General features: G+C 43.9%; 1 protein-coding gene across 6 annotated transcripts in view; it reads right to left on the reverse strand.

Moving 5' to 3' along the window:
* ARHGAP24 (Rho GTPase activating protein 24) overlaps nt 1–19104 on the reverse strand; it is a 958590-nt gene that overhangs the window by 15832 nt on the left and 923654 nt on the right. For all 6 annotated transcript variants that reach the window (XM_029599271.1, XM_029599315.1, XM_029599287.1 and 3 more), the window contains 2 exons: nt 8714–8846; nt 5872–5945 (listed from right to left, as the gene is read on the reverse strand). In XM_029599271.1, the coding sequence (XP_029455131.1) occupies nt 5872–5945; nt 8714–8846 (207 nt within the window). The remainder of the gene's footprint in view (nt 1–5871; nt 5946–8713; nt 8847–19104) is intronic.

The raw sequence follows: 19104 nt of genomic DNA on the forward strand, positions 1-19104 counted from the left end.
CACTAACTGAAAATGATACAAATAAACACTTTCCAGGTCACTGAAGGTCAGTTAGGAATGAATATGTGTTCCTATTGGCTGGCTGCCCTCTTATCTATTGATATTACCAAGGTTACCACTGAGGTGATGGTTGGGGGGATGGGAAATGGAACTGGAAACTAACGAACACCAACAGAAAATGAAACAAAGTGTTCACACTTCCCAGGTCAGTAAAGGTCACTTAGGAATGAATATGTATGTATGTATTCCTATTGGCTGGCTGTGCTCTTATCTATTGATGTTACCAATATGGTTGGGGGGATGTGAAATGGAAACAGTTGGAAGCTTGACAAAAAAAGTAATGTAATGATCAGCACTCACGTGACTAGAACTTGTTTGTTTATTATTTTTGTTAGCAGGCACCTGAAATGCTAGTGCATGTTGAATTTGCCAATCACTGTGCATTTTAGAAAGGTGGTCCTGGCTGGAACTGTACACAGTTCAAATATATGTAATTGATTGTTGGTAAGTGTATTTTTTAAGTAGCCACACTGGCACCAGTATGTTTACTTTTCCTCCTACTTAACTCACTAGCTCAGCTTTGTAAGAAGGGCTTCTCTGCTTGTGTGTTGTTTTTGTTTGGTGTGAGGAGAGCAGAAACATCAGATCTTTATTCAATCTACTACAGTCATCTCTTACAGTGCCCTATCCCTATTAATACCAGGAGTGTTGTGATCTTCCTGCACACAGTGCCCTAACCCTGATACCAGTCTGAGACAGCTCCCTCCCTGCATTACTAGTGAGAGGCTGGCTTCACAGACAGGGGGGAGCTGCCTGACCCTCACTCCTGACTTCCCCCATGTCCCAGCTAGTGAATGGTGTGTGGGTGAGGGGGGGGGGGGAGGATGGTGAAGTCTGAGACAGCTCCCTCCCTGCATTACTAGTGAGAGGCTGGCTTCACAGACAGGGGGGAGCTGCCTGACCCTCACTCCTGACTTCCCCCATGTCCCAGCTAGTGAATGGTGTGTGGGTGAGGGGGGGGGGAGGATGGTGAAGTCTGAGACAGCTCCCTCCCTGCATTACTAGTGAGAGGCTGGCTTCGCAGACAGGGGGGAGCTGCCTGACCCTCACTCCTGACTTCCCCCATGTCCCAGCTAGTGAATGGTGTGTGGTTGAGGGGGGGGGGGGAGGATGGTGAAGTCTGAGACAGCTCCCTCCCTGCATTACTAGTGAGAGGCTGGCTTCACAGACAGAGGGGAGCTGCCTGACCCTCACTCCTGACTTCCCCCATGTCCCAGCTAGTGAATGGTGTGTGGGTGAGGGGGGGGGGGGGGAGGATGGTGAAGTCTGAGACAGCTCCCTCCCTGCATTACTAGTGAGAGGCTGGCTTCACAGACAGGGGGGAGCTGCCTGACCCTCACTCCTGACTTCCCCCATGTCCCAGCTAGTGAATGGTGTGTGGGTGAGGGGGGGGGGGGAGGATGGTGAAGTCTGAGACAGCTCCCTCCCTGCATTACTAGTGAGAGGCTGGCTTCACAGACAGGGGGGAGCTGCCTGACCCTCACTCCTGACTTCCCCCATGTCCCAGCTAGTGAATGGTGTGTGGGTGAGGGGGGGGGAGGATGGTGAAGTCTGAGACAGCTCCCTCCCTGCATTACTAGTGAGAGGCTGGCTTCACAGACAGGGGGGAGCTTCCTGACCCTCACTCCTGACTTCCCCCATGTCCCAGCTAGTGAATGGTGTGTGGGTGAGGGGGGGGGGGGGGGAGGATGGTGAAGTCTGAGACAGCTCCCTCCCTGCATTACTAGTGAGAGGCTGGCTTCACAGACAGGGGGGAGCTGCCTGACCCTCACTCCTGACTTCCCCCATGTCCCAGCTAGTGAATGGTGTGTGGGTGAGGGGGGGGAGGATGGTGAAGTCTGAGACAGCTCCCTCCCTGCATTACTAGTGAGAGGCTGGCTTCACAGACAGGGGGGAGCTGCCTGTCCCTCACTCCTGACTTCCCCCATGTCCCAGCTAGTGAATGGTGTGTGGGTGAGGGGGGGGGGGTGGATGGTGAAGTCTGAGACAGCTCCCTCCCTGCATTACTAGTGAGAGGCTGGCTTCACAGACAGGGGGGAGCTGCCTGACCCTCACTCCTGACTTCCCCCATGTCCCAGCTAGTGAATGGTGTGTGGGTGAGGGGGGGGGAGGATGGTGAAGTCTGAGACAGCTCCCTCCCTGCATTACTAGTGAGAGGCTGGCTTCACAGACAGGGGGGAGCTGCCTGTCCCTCACTCCTGACTTCCCCCATGTCCCAGCTAGTGAATGGTGTGTGGGTGAGGGGGGGGGGGGTGGATGGTGAAGTCTGAGACAGCTCCCTCCCTGCATTACTAGTGAGAGGCTGGCTTCACAGACAGGGGGGAGCTGCCTGACCCTCACTCCTGACTTCCCCCATGTCCCAGCTAGTGAATGTTGTGTGGGTAAGGGGGGGGGGGGAGGATGGTGAAGTCTGAGACAGCTCCCTCCCTGCATTACTAGTGAGAGGCTGGCTTCACAGACAGGGGGGAGCTGCCTGACCCTCACTCCTCCGGGGTATTGTGATCTTCCTGCACACAGTGCCCTATCCCTGATACCAGGGGTGTTGTGATCTTCCTGCATGCAGTGCCCTATCCCTATTAATACCAGGAGTGTTGTGATCTTTCTGCATGCAGTGCCCTATCCCTATTAATACCAGGAGTGTTGTGATCTTCCTGCATGCAGTGCCCTATCCCTGATATCGGGATGTGTGCAAGAAGATCACAACACCCCCGGTATCAGGAATAGGGCACTGTGTGCAGGAAGATCACAACACCCCCAGTATCAGGAATAGGGCACTGTGTGCAGGAAGATCACAACACCCCTGGTATTAGGGATAGGGCACTGTGTGCAGGAAGATCACAACACTCCTGGTATTAATAGGGATAGGGCACTGTGTGCAGGAAGATCACAATACCCCTAGTATCAGGGTTAGGGCACAAGTTCTAGTCACATTGACTGATCACATTACTTGTTTTGTCAAGCTACCAACTGTTTCCATTTCCCATCCCCCATATACTGTCAGTAGGAAACTTGGTAACATGAATAAATAAGAGGGCAGCCAATAGGAATACATATTCATTCCTAAACTGACCTTAACTGACCTGAAAAGTGTCAAATTGTATCATTTTCAGTTAGTGCGCACTAACTCCCAGTTAGTGCGCACTAACTCCCGTTAGTGCGCACTAATCGGAAAAAACGATTTTTAACGATTTTTTAACTAAAAAATCGTGCCTAAGACGATTTTCTTGCCCTGCCACACGATTTCTATCGTTAAGACGATATGGAAAACGATTCACATCCCTAACAAATATATTGAACAGAGCCGGTCCCAATACTGATCCTTGTGGCACTCCATTTAACACTGCTTTCTCTTCAGAGTAGGTTCCATTTACCATTACCCGCTGTCTCCTGTTAATCAACCAGTCTTTTAATCCACTTCACTACCTTGGCACTGACTCTCAAGCTTCTCATTTTATTCACAAGCCTCCTATGCAGGTCTGTATAAAAAACTTTGCTGAAATACAAGTAAATCACATCGAGTGCTCTTCCTTTGTCCAAATCTCTAGTCACCTTATCAAAAAAATCAATCAGATTTGTCTGACAGAATGTCCCTCTGGTGAATCCATGCTGCCAGAGATCCAACAACTTACTGGACTGTAGATAGTTCACTATTCTTTCTTTCAGCAGAGTCTCCATTAATTTGCACACCACTGAGGTGAGGCTTTCGGGCCTATAGTTCCCAGCCTCTTCTCTGCTACCACTCTTGTGAAGCAGGACCACAACTGCTCTTCTCCAATCTTGTGGCACCACTCCCGTTTCAAGGGATCTATTGAACAGGTATTTCAGCATGCTCACCAGGACATCTCTGAGCTCTTGTTCTATCCTGGGATGAACCTCATCCAGCTCGATGGTGTTGTCACCTTTCAGTTTTCCTGGCTTCTCTCATATAGTCTCTTCTGTAAAAGGAGTTGTAGCTACCCCATTCCCATTTACAGTTCAACCAGCAACGGTCCTTGTCCACAGTCTTTTTTAGTGAATACAGAACTGATGTACTTTTTTAATTATTTCTGCCATTTTTCATCTGTCTCTATACCTTGCACCTTGTCCCTTTTCAATTTCATTATTCCACTTCTGGCCTCCCTGCTTTCTCTTGATATATCTGAAAAATGTTTTGTCACCTCTTTGGCAATCCTTTCTTCTACTTCACCTTTTTCTTTCCTGATTTCTTTCTTCGTCTCCCTCAGTTTCACCAGGTATTCTTTCCCTGTGTTCCTCTTTTTTGGGTCTTCTTGAACCCTGTTCTTTATTTTTTCAGCTACCTCCTTTGTGAACCAAATCAGTTTCTTATTTCTTGTACATTTGTTTACTTTTATAACATATAGATTTGTTGCCTTTATTCTGCACTTTGTAATAACTCCTTTTAATTTGGCCCACTCTTGTTCCACCTCGCCCATTTTTTCTCAGTCTTCTAGTTCTTCCTCCAGAAAAATCCCCATTTTGTCAAAGTCTGTATTTCTGAAATGCATAACTCAGGTTTTTGTGTGACTTTTCTGATTCTTATTTGTGATATCAAACCACACCATCTAATGGTGACTGGAGCCCAGGTTGGCACCTGTCTGGACATTAGAGTCATCGTCCCCATTTGTGAGCACCAGATCGAGTATCACACCCTCCCTCGTGGGATCCATTACCATTTATTTGAGCAGATCCCCTTGAAGGGCATCCACTCTCTCTCTACTTCATGCAGATTCCGGAGCAGAGATAGTCCAATCCAAATCCGGCAGATTAAAATCTTCAACGATCAACACTTCTCCCTTCTTTCTCACCTTTTGGAGATCTTTCATCAGATCTTGATCCAGGTCTTCAGTTTGGGTTGGAGTTCTGAAGACCATACCAGTTCAAATGGAAGAACCATCATCCTGTTTTCGGATAGCCCATAATGCTTCCTCCCTACCCCACTTCCCTTGCATTTTGGTTGTATTGATATTGTTTTTGACAAAAAGAGCTATTCCCCCCCCCCCCCCCCACACACACACATACACACACTTTTCTGTCCTCTCTGACCTTCCTTAACAAGTTATAGCACAGGATGGCCATATCCCAGTCATGAGACTCCGTGAACCATGACTCCAGAGCGGCAAAAAATGTCCAAATCCACCTCCACCATTAGGGCCTGCAGTTTGCCATTGTCTATAAAACAAATAAGTAAATAATTTTAATTGTATATTCCACCTTTTGTGACAGTCCCTTCAGAGAGTATTACATTCACAGGTTGGATGTATTTTCCTGTCTACCAGAGGGCTTACAATCTAAGGGGCATATTTACTAAAGGTTTTCTCCCATTTTGTGAAAAAATGCTTAGTAATTGGGTCCCTAAGATTGTACCTAAGGCAATGGACTTGCCCAACCTCACAAGGAATGTCAGTAGGATTTGAAGCCTGGCTTCCTTGCTTTGTAGCCTACTGCTCTAACCACTAGGATCTACACCATCATGCACTTCTACTTTTGTCCAGTTTCCTCTTCCAACATTCACATTCATGCAGTGGCAGGGAAAAGGAAGCACTTCCCAATGCTGAAGACTGCACTGCCTCTCCTAAGGGCATCTGGAATGACTAAGTGCCATGATCCTAGAATCCTATCTGCCTCGGGCAGGGCTTCATGCAGAGCAACCCAGACCACAGTGTGATCTTGATTTTTCATCATACTTATTAAAAAAAATCAGCACTCTTATCCAATAAAAGCACTTCATGTTCCAGAGGTGATCAATGTACATACTGTTTTCCTTTGCGGGCCACAGAAACGCGGTTTGCATAACTTTATAAGATCCCTTACCTACAGATGTACTTCAGGAGATTGTAATTGGCTGGCGGCAGGCTCTTCACGTGTTTTACTAATTCCTTTACTCCCTATAGAGAAAAAAAAAAGCAGTCTTCAATTAAAATAAATAAATGAGAGCAATACAGGTAAACAGTATTTGAAATAAGTGACTTTATTAAAATGTGGATCACTACACATTAAGGGCAACTCATGGCTTTGACAGCGCATGGGGTAAACAAACACCCATCTTCACAGTCCCAAACCAAGTAATGTATCATCCTTTTTTTAAGATGCAGCTCATTACCAGCTTGGGTACTGTACTAGATAACTGGTGCTTCACTCATCCTCAGTCCTGCTTCTGAGCTCCTTATTAGGCAGGCCTGGTGGTTTGTCTATGTGTTAATTACCACAGCTCTCGTTATTTCTAATGGGGGCTATTCACTAATAATACTCTACAAAGTGTGCTACCAAATGCCACACCTTAGTACATAGACTCCTTATATTATTTATGCTATTGGTTTTGTAACCCTCCACAGAAGGAAACACAAAAAAAGGATCTGATGCCAGTTTGGGAACACAGCGCTGATTTCTTGGTAGGGCTCACTAAATGATGGGTCAAGCAGATGGTGTAATGCACTCAGGCCCAGAGGCAAGGGGTGGAAATACCTGAGCTGGTCAGGGAAGCAAGCCACATACATCTACCCCCCCCTCCATGAAACCCTCTCTGACTGCTCCTCCAACTTTGTCCTTAGAAACTCAAACAGTTAGATAAAGGAGAGAGACTCACTCCAAAATATATTAAAAAAAAACTAATCAATGCTTATTTTCAGGGGTTACCAGTAGCCAGAATTTACTAATGGAGATTTAAAGCAGGAGATCAGTGGCTTCTACAGTCAGGCTGCAGCAGCACCAATTTTCACTCACACTTTTGACAGTTCAAACTATTGTTTTCCCGAAAGATATAGATTACCTTCCCTAAGTTACTCCACCGTCTTGTTAGCTTCAATTTGTTTCTAGGATATCATTCCTTCTTACAGAAACCAATTTCTCTTAACATTTTGATGACTTCCCATACACTCACAAGATACTCAGAACTCTCCTTGAGGATCTGACAGAAATTCCCTGGATTCTGACACTCAGGTCCTCCACGAGAGTGAGACCCCATGCTCTCTCTTTCACCTGGATAATCCTCCATGAGGAGAAACATCACGCTTCAGGCTTTGCAGAGCTCTCTCCCCTTGGGGAGAGGTACCCTGGGCCACCCACTCCCTTTTAGGATTCCTGAAACCTATTCCCAACAAACTTCAAACTCAGCATTTTAAAGTCCTAAGAATACCCCCCTCTATAGAATATTCTATGCCACATCTCTTAAAAAGGTCACTACTAGAAACACAGGGCCCGAAATTCAAAAAATAATGAGCTCCTAATTTTAGGACCCTAAGTTAGGATCTTAAGTTAGATACCTATTTTCAGCTGAATGTAGGATCCTAAGTGTTCAGCTGAAAATTCACTTAAATTTAAGGTCCTAAAACTTCGGCTTATAAATTTAGGAAGGCTATTCATTTGCCTAGATTTAGGACCCTAATTTAGGTGCCTAGTTCTGAAAAAAAGTTCTAAGCTCCTAATTTTGTTCCCTCCCTGAACTGCCCCTGCAGCCACCTACTATTTTAGGGCCTTATATTTAGCAGGCTAACAAAACAGTTCCTTAATTTAGGGAATCAGCCATAGTAAATTTTCAAAAGGACCAATTTAGGAACTTAAATGCACAAATCAGGAGCCTAAACTCTTTGAAAGTTGGTCCCCCAATAAACCTTCCCTAGTCGAATTCAGTAAATACACTACGTACATATACATAGTGTACTTAGTTCTTGGTACATGTACAGTGTCATTTTACTATTCATTATACCATCTAGTGGCCATTCAGAATACCACACTTTTATTTACAGTGAATTAATAGTAATGACAGCTTCTGCTGTCCTACAGTATCTTCACACCTGCTTTAGTACACAATATTTAGCACCCATAGAGAGGTCAATATCCAAAAGCCACTTAGATGGATAACTAAATGGCACAGCTGGCTATATTCAGCCCTACCAAACTTCAATGTTAGCTTACAATTCCAGCGCTGACTCTATCAGAGCAGCGCTGAGAGCGGGGCAGGGGGTCCCGCATCCCTGGCTCGCATAGAAAAAGATTATGGGGGAGATCGGGGATGGAGGACAGGTGGAGGGGGGATGGAGGACAGGTGACCCGATTCATCCTTCTGCTGGGGGCGGGGAAGGGGGAGAGGCAGCCAGATTGTATGTTTATCTAATAATCAGGACTGGTTTAAAACTGGCACAACTTTAGATTTAGATGGAAGAGAAAGGGGATTCTGATACTAAATTTTATGTGAGGACAACGCTACTCAGCGGCTTTTCTTTTAAAGATATGCGGCCATGTAACGTGTTATCCGGCCACACCCCTGACTCAGAACTTAAAAACACAAACAGCTATATTCAAATACGGCCGTCTATATCTTTAAGTTCTCCGGCTACATGTATGCGTAGGATATTTCAGTTCTAAGCCAGGGGAAAGGGTGAAAAAGGATAGCAAAGGAAAAGGAGGCAAAGCTGCAGTTCTTCTTAAGGAAAGAATAGAGCACAGTGCACCGCTCAGGACATCCAAACCATTCTGCGATGAAGCAAACGACAAGGAGTGCAACCTCTATACGTTACTAAACATAACAGATATCTATGCTTAATTCTTCTTTTTAATGCAAGACGCAAGCTATGGAGCAAAGCAAAAAAAAAAAAAAAAAAATACCCAGGCAGAGTTACGGTGAATAGGCAAGCAGAGGGTGTTTACAGAAACTCACAGTCTCCTCTTCCCTGCTGAGCAGTTTGGCACAAGAAAGAAACTCCTGGTATTTTGCATAAGGGATGACGGGCTCTGGAAGTTCTCTTAAGTACAGCTTCAGGAGGGATGCCACCGTGTGCACGTCTGTATCGCTGTGGGGGGATGAGGGAGAAAACAGTAAACAGCCCTGTGAATGAAATGCAAGTAAGTTTCCCCTCCAAATGTCACTGGTTTTATTCAGTTAAGGCACTTTGGGCACTGATTCACTAAAGCTTCGCGTCCCCTCCCCCCTCCCATAGAGGCGCAATGGGAGAACAAGCTTTAGTAAACCAGGACTTCAATATGGCAAAACGAATCTTCTAGCTTTATGCACAATTGCAGCGTTATTCACTTTTATTCTGTTCTTATAGTTGTGTTATTTTTAAATCTGGACGGAAAAGATCACTTTGGAGCCTCCCCTTCCCCAAAGATACTGCATCTTCCCCCCCCCCCCCCCACTTCATATCTTCCAACCAAAATTCTGCTCTTCAATTTTTTCCCTCCCAGATCTTCTCCAACTCAAATGAGTCTCAAATAATAGGATGTTAAAGCAGCTCTTCCTTTCTGTCGTTAAATTCCCCTCCATCGCCACTGAAGCCTGACTGACTGCCTGCGGTATAACCACGAGATGGCAGGATTGGAGAGCGAGTGCCAGCTCCACATAAGGAATTTTCCATTCCGTGTAAATTATTGACAACTGCATGGGTATAAGACGTGAAACCACTCATTTATATGTACAATGGCAGTTTTACACTGATAAGTTTAGGTGTTTACTTCTTTTTTTTTTTTATCTGCCTTCCCCATTTCAATGAATTGGTTTGAACAAAAATTCAGATAATATTTTCAGCAAGGTATCAGGTTTGGAGTTGCTGTGCCTTGTGATTTTGTCCTAATTCCCTTGAGTAAGTCATAAAAAGAAACAGGTTAGAGAAAAGTGATAGTCTACATTATTTATTTATTTATATTTAACACTTTTCTATACCGACCTTCATGGTGGAGACCATATCAGGTCGGTTCACATCGAATAGGGGAACTGAACCAAGAACAGTAACCAAAAACAAAAGGTTGAACATGAAAAAGCAAAGTTACATTTAACAGGGAAATTAAACTTGGAGGCATAGACTGCTGGAAGGAAGGAAAGGCTAGAGATAGCGGAGAAATTATTAGAATAAACAGAGCAGTCAGGAGGCTCTTATTCTGGGCTTAGGGGTAAAATGGAAATCCATTGCTCCTAAAGGAAGTTATTAATGTTTTGGTACTCTAATCCTTACCTAAGCTTGACTTACTAGTCCATGATTTGGCTCTGTTTTATGCATCTCCATTGCAGGCTATATTTTAAATATTTAATATTCTTCAGGGTGACCTATTCATGTCATGGTGAAACTGCTGGTGCTTTGCGGCCTTACTTTAAATCCAAAGAGTAAACTTCCAAAACAGCTTGACTTGCGCAATTCATTGCTAGAACAAATAACACATTCAAGGTCTTGCAGGGTGTTTCTTTCAACAGTACATGCGTTCCATGGTGAACTGTGCTTAATGTGGCTTGTCAGGGTGAATGCACCAATGATATATACACACAGGGGCAGATTTTATAAATGTACGCGCGGGCGTACTTTTGTTCGTGCACCAGGCGCGAACAAAAGTACGCTGGATTTTATAAGATACGTGCGTAGCCGCGCGTATCTTATAAAATCCGGGGTCTGTGCACACAAGGGGGTGCACATTTGTGCAACCTGCATGCGCCGAGCCCAGCGCGCGCTGCCTGTTCCCTCCGAGGCTGCTCCAAAATCGGAGCAGCCTCTGAGGGAAATTTCCTTCCACCTCCCCTCACCTTCCCCCCTCCCTTCCCCTACCTAACCCAACCCCCCGGCCCTATCTAAACCCCCCTACCTTTGTTGGCAGATTTACGCCTGCGGAAAGCAGGTGTAAATCTGCGCGCGCCAGCGGGCTGCTGGCACGCCATCCCCCGACCCGGGGCCTGGTCTGGAGGCCTCAACCACGCCCCCGGGCCCGCCCCCGAAACACCATGTCACTTGCGGCCCGCCCCCGACACGCCCCTCCATGCAAGCCCCGGGACTTACGCATGTCCCGGGGCTTGCGCACGCTGCCGAGCCTATGCAAAATAGGCTCTGTGCGCGCAGGAGGGGTTTGGGGAAGGTTTTTGGGGGGTACGCACGTACCCCTTTGAAAATCTACCCCACAGGGAGGATAACTTTCAAACAACTGCGTATGGCGGCATATAGGCGCCTATATGGCCATGAGTAATTTTACCATAATATTTTATATATCACATTTATCACGCATGTATATAAAATACGTGTTTCTTTGCCCTGCTATATATGTGCATAGGTATGCTTCAGTGCGGATATACGCAATGCATTGAAAGCAAATAGTTCAATGTATTGAATGCTTGTGCTTTTCTGATGCATTTAAAAAACGTTGGGTAGATTTTACTCTATTTATGGACCATTGTAAGGGGGGGGACGACACTTTGATTCGGGGTGAGTTTTCGGGAGGTGGGTTGTTGCTATAGACAAATTCAGAGGTACTCATTGTAAAATTGACATCATTAAAGAATTTTAGACCAAAAGTGGTCCTTTTCATCCCTTATAAGGACCAATGTGTCTGTAACCCCCCTCCCTAAAGCCCAACCCACCTCCGGAAAACTCACCCCGAATCAAAGTGCCCTCCTTACAATGGTCCATATATAATCAGATTGAGCCTTATAAAGAGGTTTGTTCTCTCTCTCAAAAATTAAGGGTTATGCGCATTAGTGCTGGCCCTGCCTCTGGAACACCCATGCCCTGCACACACACATATATGAATGTACGCACACCCTTCCCAGCTATTTAAAATTCATGTAGCCCCCAAGTGGCCCACTTACATGCATATGTTGCCATTTTTGCGCGTGCAAGGCTTTTAAAATCTACCTCTATATGGGCATATATTTTACATGCAAAAATAAATAAAGTGGGACTTACTTGCATAAATCAAGATTTATGCGCATAAGTCGGTATATTTCAAAATATGGTGTGCATCAGTGAAATTGCCAGTTTTACCAATTACTCCACCAGTTCACCCAGTTCTCCTCCAGGCCATCAAGACCCTCCTGCTTCTTCACTCAGAATTCCCACCTGGGCAATACTACACAGTAAATGCATTCAATATCACTTACACCAGATAATTAGCAGGTTTAAAATTATGCGAGTGTCTCTTTTAAAATTGTAGTTTGCATAAATATGGCCCTGCCCTGGAACGCCTCTAGACCATCCCCATTTTGCGTGCAAATATGTGTGCATAAAAGCAAAAATATGTGTGTGTGTGTTGGAGGCTTATAAAATAGCAGGTATGCAAGTAGATGCTACTTATGTGCATATATACTAATTTTTATGTGCATAAGTCTTTGAAAATTCACCCTTAAGATTGTCTGACACTGAAGTGAATGTTGGATGCTGAAGGAAAGTTACAGGGCATGAAAGAATCTTAATGGAAATTTATTTGACGAGAAAGATGGGTGGACTTAGGGGGTGAATTTGCATTTTTTTAAAAGATAAAATATTTCAATGTGATAAAGATTACAAACTAACAGGGTCATTCATCAAAGTGCATTATGGCCCTAATGTCTCTGTTTTTTGGGGGAGAGAGAGAGAGAGAGCGAGCACCTCTGGGATGGCACACATAGTAGTCAACTATTTATACTGCTATAGGAGGGCCAGCTAGTAACTCGAGGTGCGGTTTTGGTGGTGGTCTAGGGTTTCGGGGCCAGTTTTACAGGCAGAGTGAAATGTATGGACAGCACAGCAGACCTTGGATAAAATCTGATGTGATTTGGCGTGAGGAAAGTCACACAAAGATGAGATTTATTTCATGTTCTCTCAACCTAGCTTGATGGACTCTCTACCAGGCTACAATCAAGCTAGGGCAAAAGAACATTGTAGTAGTTTCATCTTTGTGAGACTTTCCTCCCTCCAAATGATGTCAAATCTTCACCGAGGTCTACTATGCTATTCGTACGTCTCACTCTGCATGTAAAACTGGCCCCAAAACCCTAGACCACCACCAAAACCTCACCTTGAGTTACTAGCTGGTCCTCCTATAGCAGTATAAATAGTTGACTACTATGAAAGCTGCACAAAGAGGCTTCATCTCTCTCTCTCTCTCACAGAAATGTCTGTCTGGGGACTTCATAACTTGCAAAGTACAAATATATATGACAGGGTGTATAGTAACTCTTGAATTGCCATGCCTTTAGTTGCATTTTAATGAATCTAGGCCTAAGAAATGTATGGGGTTGGCTAGAGCTTAGGGAAGCAAGTTGAGAACCAGGGAAGCCTGACAGCCAATGGCATGTGGTGACATTTATAGCAGGGGAGACAGTCTCACTCTCCTCCCACATTTGCTGGCGCCCTGCCGAAGTCTTGTTCCCTCAACCCTCTCTCCTCTAGAGACAAAAATGGAAGCCATATGGTATTAGGCCTGTTGTAACATGAAATGGTTGTGGGCTTGGCCCTCAGAAAGTCATGAATAAACAATTACAATATAGTAAACCTCCCATATGAAAAACAGCACTCAAACTCAATCCTACCAACGAAACGGCAACACTGCAAATATTACACCAAGCTGTAAAACACTAATATACCTCGTATTTAGAAAACAGAACAAGCTTGACTGCCTAAAATTCCTGTAAATAAAAAAATACATGTACCTAAAAATATTGTATAAAAACTACACAAGTCCCTTCTTCAGATATCAAATAAGACACATTCACTTGTAAAGAAGGGTCCTATATTGTCTAAATGACTCCCATACAGTATTTTTGGATAATAGTTACATAGCTCCAAAAAAAGCTAACACAGCCTACCAAGAATACAGTTTACCCCCAAGAGACAAATCTTCCATATCAAAAGTAAACTAGCTCCCAGGATTCAAACAGCAACAACTCTAATTGGGAAAGAACAGCACTAAAAATATTACATCGGGCCTTAGAAGACTGATACACCTCCTATTGAAAATAGATGGACTGCTATAGACCCCTAAACAGAAACTATACATTAGCAGAATCCCTCATGTGGATCACATATACAGAACATAGACCTTAACCAAAAGCAAAATAGGAGACCAAAATAAAGAAATATAATGCATCAATCATAAAAGTAAAACCATGCTAATAAAAAAATAAGTATTTAAAAACAGCTGATGAATAGAACATCCAATAATTAAAACCTCATAAAAATGTTTATACAATTTCTCAAAATACCAATATAATAATTCAAAACAGCACACACAAAAAAACCAAAAAATAGTGAAACTAATAAGAATTTTAAAAATTTCCTGCTCTTCATACCTGGGATGTTTTGATTTCCATCCACTCTGAGATTGTTGTGGAATGGGGGAGGGGGGAGTTGTACAAACATTTTCCTCACACACACACACACACACACACACACACACACAGGCTTTCACTTTCTCACTCACACACACATACACCCAAATACTGGTTCTCACCCACTTACCATTTCAACACACAAATAGGCAATCATCCACCAATCTGCACACACTGGCAGTCACGCATATACACACATATCCCTACACACAAGCTCCCACCCACCCAGCCACACACACACACACACACACATTGCCTCTCAACTTCTCCCCCACATACTCACACATACAGAGGCTCTCACCCACCCACACACAGTCATCCACACTCTCTCTCTCACTCACACACACAGTCTCCTCCCACATACACACACATATATACACACACACACACATAGCCTCTCACCCACTCACAAACACACATCCAGGCTCTCACCCACCTACCCAGGTAGTCAATGTATGCACACAAAGGCAGTCACCTCCCCCACACTGTCACCCACCCATATCCACATCCATATAAATGCAGGCAACCACCCTCCCACACCCACGCACAGGCAGGTAGGCAGCCACCCACCCAGGCAGCCATGCACAGACACATACACATAGGCAGTCACATACCTATTAGCATATACAAACACACACAGGCAGACACACACACACACACACATACACTCACTCACACACACACCCCTAGGCTCTCAACCAGCCACACAAACATAGAGCTTGGGCCTATTCTTCAGTCACCAATGGGATGAGTTCCCCTGGAGGCCACTGCATCCTCCTCCTCTTTTCAGCCACCAGCGGAATGGGGTCCCCTGGTGATGTCCTCTCTCTCTCTCTCTCTCTCTTCTGTCACCGCGGAATAGGCTTCACAGCAGTCTGCCGAGTTGTGAAGTGAGCAGTGACAGGAGTCACATTTATCCGAATGTCATCCCCTGCTGCCGTGGGGCTGGTCTGACAATAAAAGCTGTGAGAACAGTCCCACAGTAGCAGGGAATGATGTTTGTATAAACACGACTCCTTTTGCCTGGGGGGCTATAGGCAGGTCTGTTGCTAATGATCAGACTGGGCACAATCAATGTTTAAAACTGGGGCTGAATCCCTTGAAGGCCCTGACTGCCCGCCACTTCTAGGTTCAAATCTTGCAGTTGCTCCTTGTGACCTTTGGCAAGTCACTTCACCCACCTCTGTTGCCTCTAGTAAAACTTTGGGCTTCATTTACCAAGGCTTTTCTTCATTCTGTGACTAAACTATGGAAAAAAATCTTAGTAAGTAAGACCCTTAATTTATAAGCTTTTGGGGGACAGGGAAATACCTAAATGTAACCCGCTTTGAAGTGGCTGACCATACATGTCGAATTCCTATTTACAGATGCTATTTAATATGTTGGAGTCCTACAGATTGGCAAACCTATGTGTGCAATACACATGCAATGTACAATATAAGCCTTTAGGAAACAGCACGGAAAATAGGGAAGCTAGACTCAGTTACTCATCAGTAGCCTACCCTTAACTACAAATATTCAAATACAGGTAGGACACTTTCAAAGCTGTTTATATGGGTGAATAGTGATTTACCTATGTAAATAACCTCTCTGAAAACTCCCAGCTCCCCCCTCAGTTTGCATGTAAGTACAGGGGATGTTCCTCAGTGCATACACTTTTAGCTGCATTTAGGGGAGGCCTTCCTGGGGGGCCGGGGTTGGAAAAGAACACGTGCAGATTCTATTTTCAAATCTGCGTGTGCTGTTTTCCATGAAAAGTTGTATTGTGACTAAATTTTCTGTATATTTATATATGTTGTAACTTGCTTAGCCCACTTGTGTTATAAATGGGAATACAATTTTTCAAATAAATAAAATGAATGCATAAATAAAACCACCACCTTAACAGCAAGTTAAAAGGATAATAGATTCCATGAGAAAATCTACCATGGCTTTTTTAGAGGTGAATTTTATAACTGTGCACAGGAGCTGAAAGTCAGAGAATATAAGGTACTCGGCACACTTTAGCCCAAATTCTCAAAGTGAACCGACACACATAAATCTGCCTTAACAACAACAGCAGATTTCAGAGTCTACATTTAAGAATGCATATTTATGCACATAAATTGAACATAAATAATTTCTCCTGCCCCAATTTCACCCCCACCCTAGAATGCCTCTTTTTTTGCGCATGTAAAAATACATGCGCAACCTCCCCCTCCCCCCCAGATGGGGCACATAAAATGTGAGAGGGTCTGGTGGAAGCACATCAGTCTCAGTGGAGCGAGACAAATAGAGGCTGTAATGTCTCTGGGTCCCAAGGCAAGGGCAAAATTTGAACTGGGCAGGGAACCTAAACCACATGGGCCTCGTCTCTTTCAACCTCTCTGACTGCTGTCCCAAATTTGTCCAATTGAAACTTGCACCTGCAGATAAAATAGGAACTTAGAAGATACATTTAAACAACTTTTATTTTCTGGGGTTATCAACAGTCACAGTTTACAAAATAATGCTAAAAATCACTTATTAAATCAGGGGTTTCCACAGCCAGGCTGCATCAGGATCAGTTCCTATAAACAACTTACCCCTAGATTCATCAAAATGGGTTATTAAAGCATGGATAACAAAAAGGGGTGTGTTTAGGGTAATTTGTGGTAAACTTTTCACACCACACAATAATTCCTATTGTGAGAGAGAGAGAACCTATCTATAAGGCCATCATAGTAGTAAAGTATTTATATCTCTATAGAAGGGTCATCTAATCGCTCGAGGTGAGATGCTGGTGGAGTTTTAGGATTTAGAGGCCAGTTTTTCATGTAGCGTGAGACATACGAACAGCACAGTACACCTCGGTGAAGATTTGACGTCATTTGGAGTGAGGAAAATCTCACAAAGATAACATTTCTACTATGTTCTCTCGCCCTAGCTTGATGGACTCTATAACAGGGTGAGATAACATAGTACAAAATGTCATCTTTGTGAGACTTTCCTCCCTCCAAATGATGTCAAATCTTCACCGAGGTGTACTGTGCTGTCAGTGTTCGTACGTCTCACTCTACATGAAAAACTGGCCCCTAAAACCTAAACCACCAACACCTCACCTCCAGCTATTAGATGGTCCTCCTATAGTCTCCTGCTCCCAACCTCACTCATCTCATAGCCACAAAAGAACGTGCCTTATCTGTAGCAGGGCCCTCGATATGGAATTCTATGCCCCCTGATCTGCGCCAGGAACACTGTTTTCAGAGATTCAAAAAAAAAAAAAAAAAGCTAAAAACCTGGCTTTTTAAACAGGCCTTCCCTTAACTCTTATGAAAGTGTAAATAACTTGACTACCTTTATTTGTACATAATTTCCACCATGTTGAATTATATCATTTCTGTTACATATCTTAACCTTCCCCTTATCTTCAGTTTTGAGTTTCATCAGTTAAATGTATTTCTTTTCCTCGTTAATCTGTTCTGTGTAAACCGATATGATGTGAAAACGAATACCAGTATATAAAAACTTGTAATAAATAAATATAAATAGTTGAACACTGTGAGAGCCTCCCCAGAGGCTCTTTCCCTCTCCCAAGCCCAGAAATGGCTGAAATGCAAATCTAAAAATGTATTACATTACATATCACACAGCTTAACACTGGGAAAAAAGGTGCAGTTATTTCCAGCATTAAACCGTGCGATAGCATGCGTTATGCCATTGCATAGTGCAGTATTGTCCCTCATTTTATTAATTCCCACCCAAACTCCTCCCTTATCCAGCCCCTTCCCAAAATTTGCATCTGCGCCTTGTGATAGCGTTATTATCGCCATAATGCATTTTGACGAATGACCCTGTTAATGTCCAAACGTTAAATATTCCAAACTGTTACTTTCAAAATGGTACAGAATACTTTTCCCCATCCCTCCTCCCTCTTCTTACTCCATGAAATCCCCTCACAAAAATATCACTTTCACGTTTGCTTATGGTGCATTCCAATATATAAATACAATAAACGATCATAAATCTTTCTTAACACTTTTGTGTCTCACAGTAAACCACTCAGCTCAATACAAGAACACTTCTTGAGACCTTGGCAGGGGTTCTTTGATTTCCCCCAACTCAAACCTCTCTGGCTACCTCACTCCCAAGTCCTCCATAATGGTGTCACCTCCCTTCTGGATCAACTTCAGTTCTATAAGGACCCAAGATGGATCCATTATCTGCTTCCCTGGTGGGGAGACATTTCTGTCCAGCTTGGGACTTTTCCCCTTGAGAGGGAAAGCCCCTGCTGGGCTCTTTCCTTAGGGGCAGGCGCTCCGGGCAGCCCACACCTCTTGTGGGTCCCTGCAATCTCCTCAACTCCTCCCACCAGACTTCAAACTCAGGATTATATAGTCCCAATACCACTTCCCCTAGAGGATCCCTCATGTAAAACCTTTTTAAAGGAGACTCAAAGTAGAGTTCAGCACCATTCTTCCCATAATCTCCTAAGTGCATGTGCATAATATAAGTTTACCACACACAGGGACTGCTCCGAGAATTGTCCCATCAGTAGTTTTTTTTTTTAATCACAATACTCAATCGTTATAAAATCCCAAGAAAAGGTTAACTGGACTCCCCCAACCAGAAACCTTTCCAGGGGGCTCTTCAGTTCCTATACATGCACATAAGTGAGTTATGGGCACACAACTCTTCTGGGCAATTTATGTGTGTAAAAGATTTTGAAAATCTGGCCCACAGTGTAGAACCAATAACTACCATCTTTCTAGCTGCTTTTTCTCACTTTTCATGTCACAATTATTTTTATTACAACACATATTCTACAGCATATTAGTGAACTTTGCAGTCTGCAAAAATGGTCTATAGGACATTTTTTAAATATTCAGGAAGCTAATACTTATGTTAATCAGACTCAGACTCAAGCACACTAGAATTAATGTTTTAGAATTTCCTTTGGAAATGCAAAAAGAGGTCAAGGACATATCAAAATCACTGACATGTTATTCCCACAGTGTTCTCTGTGTACA

Source organism: Rhinatrema bivittatum, chromosome 1 (genome assembly GCF_901001135.1).
Source record: "Rhinatrema bivittatum chromosome 1, aRhiBiv1.1, whole genome shotgun sequence".
Lineage (NCBI taxonomy): Eukaryota > Metazoa > Chordata > Amphibia > Gymnophiona > Rhinatrematidae > Rhinatrema > Rhinatrema bivittatum.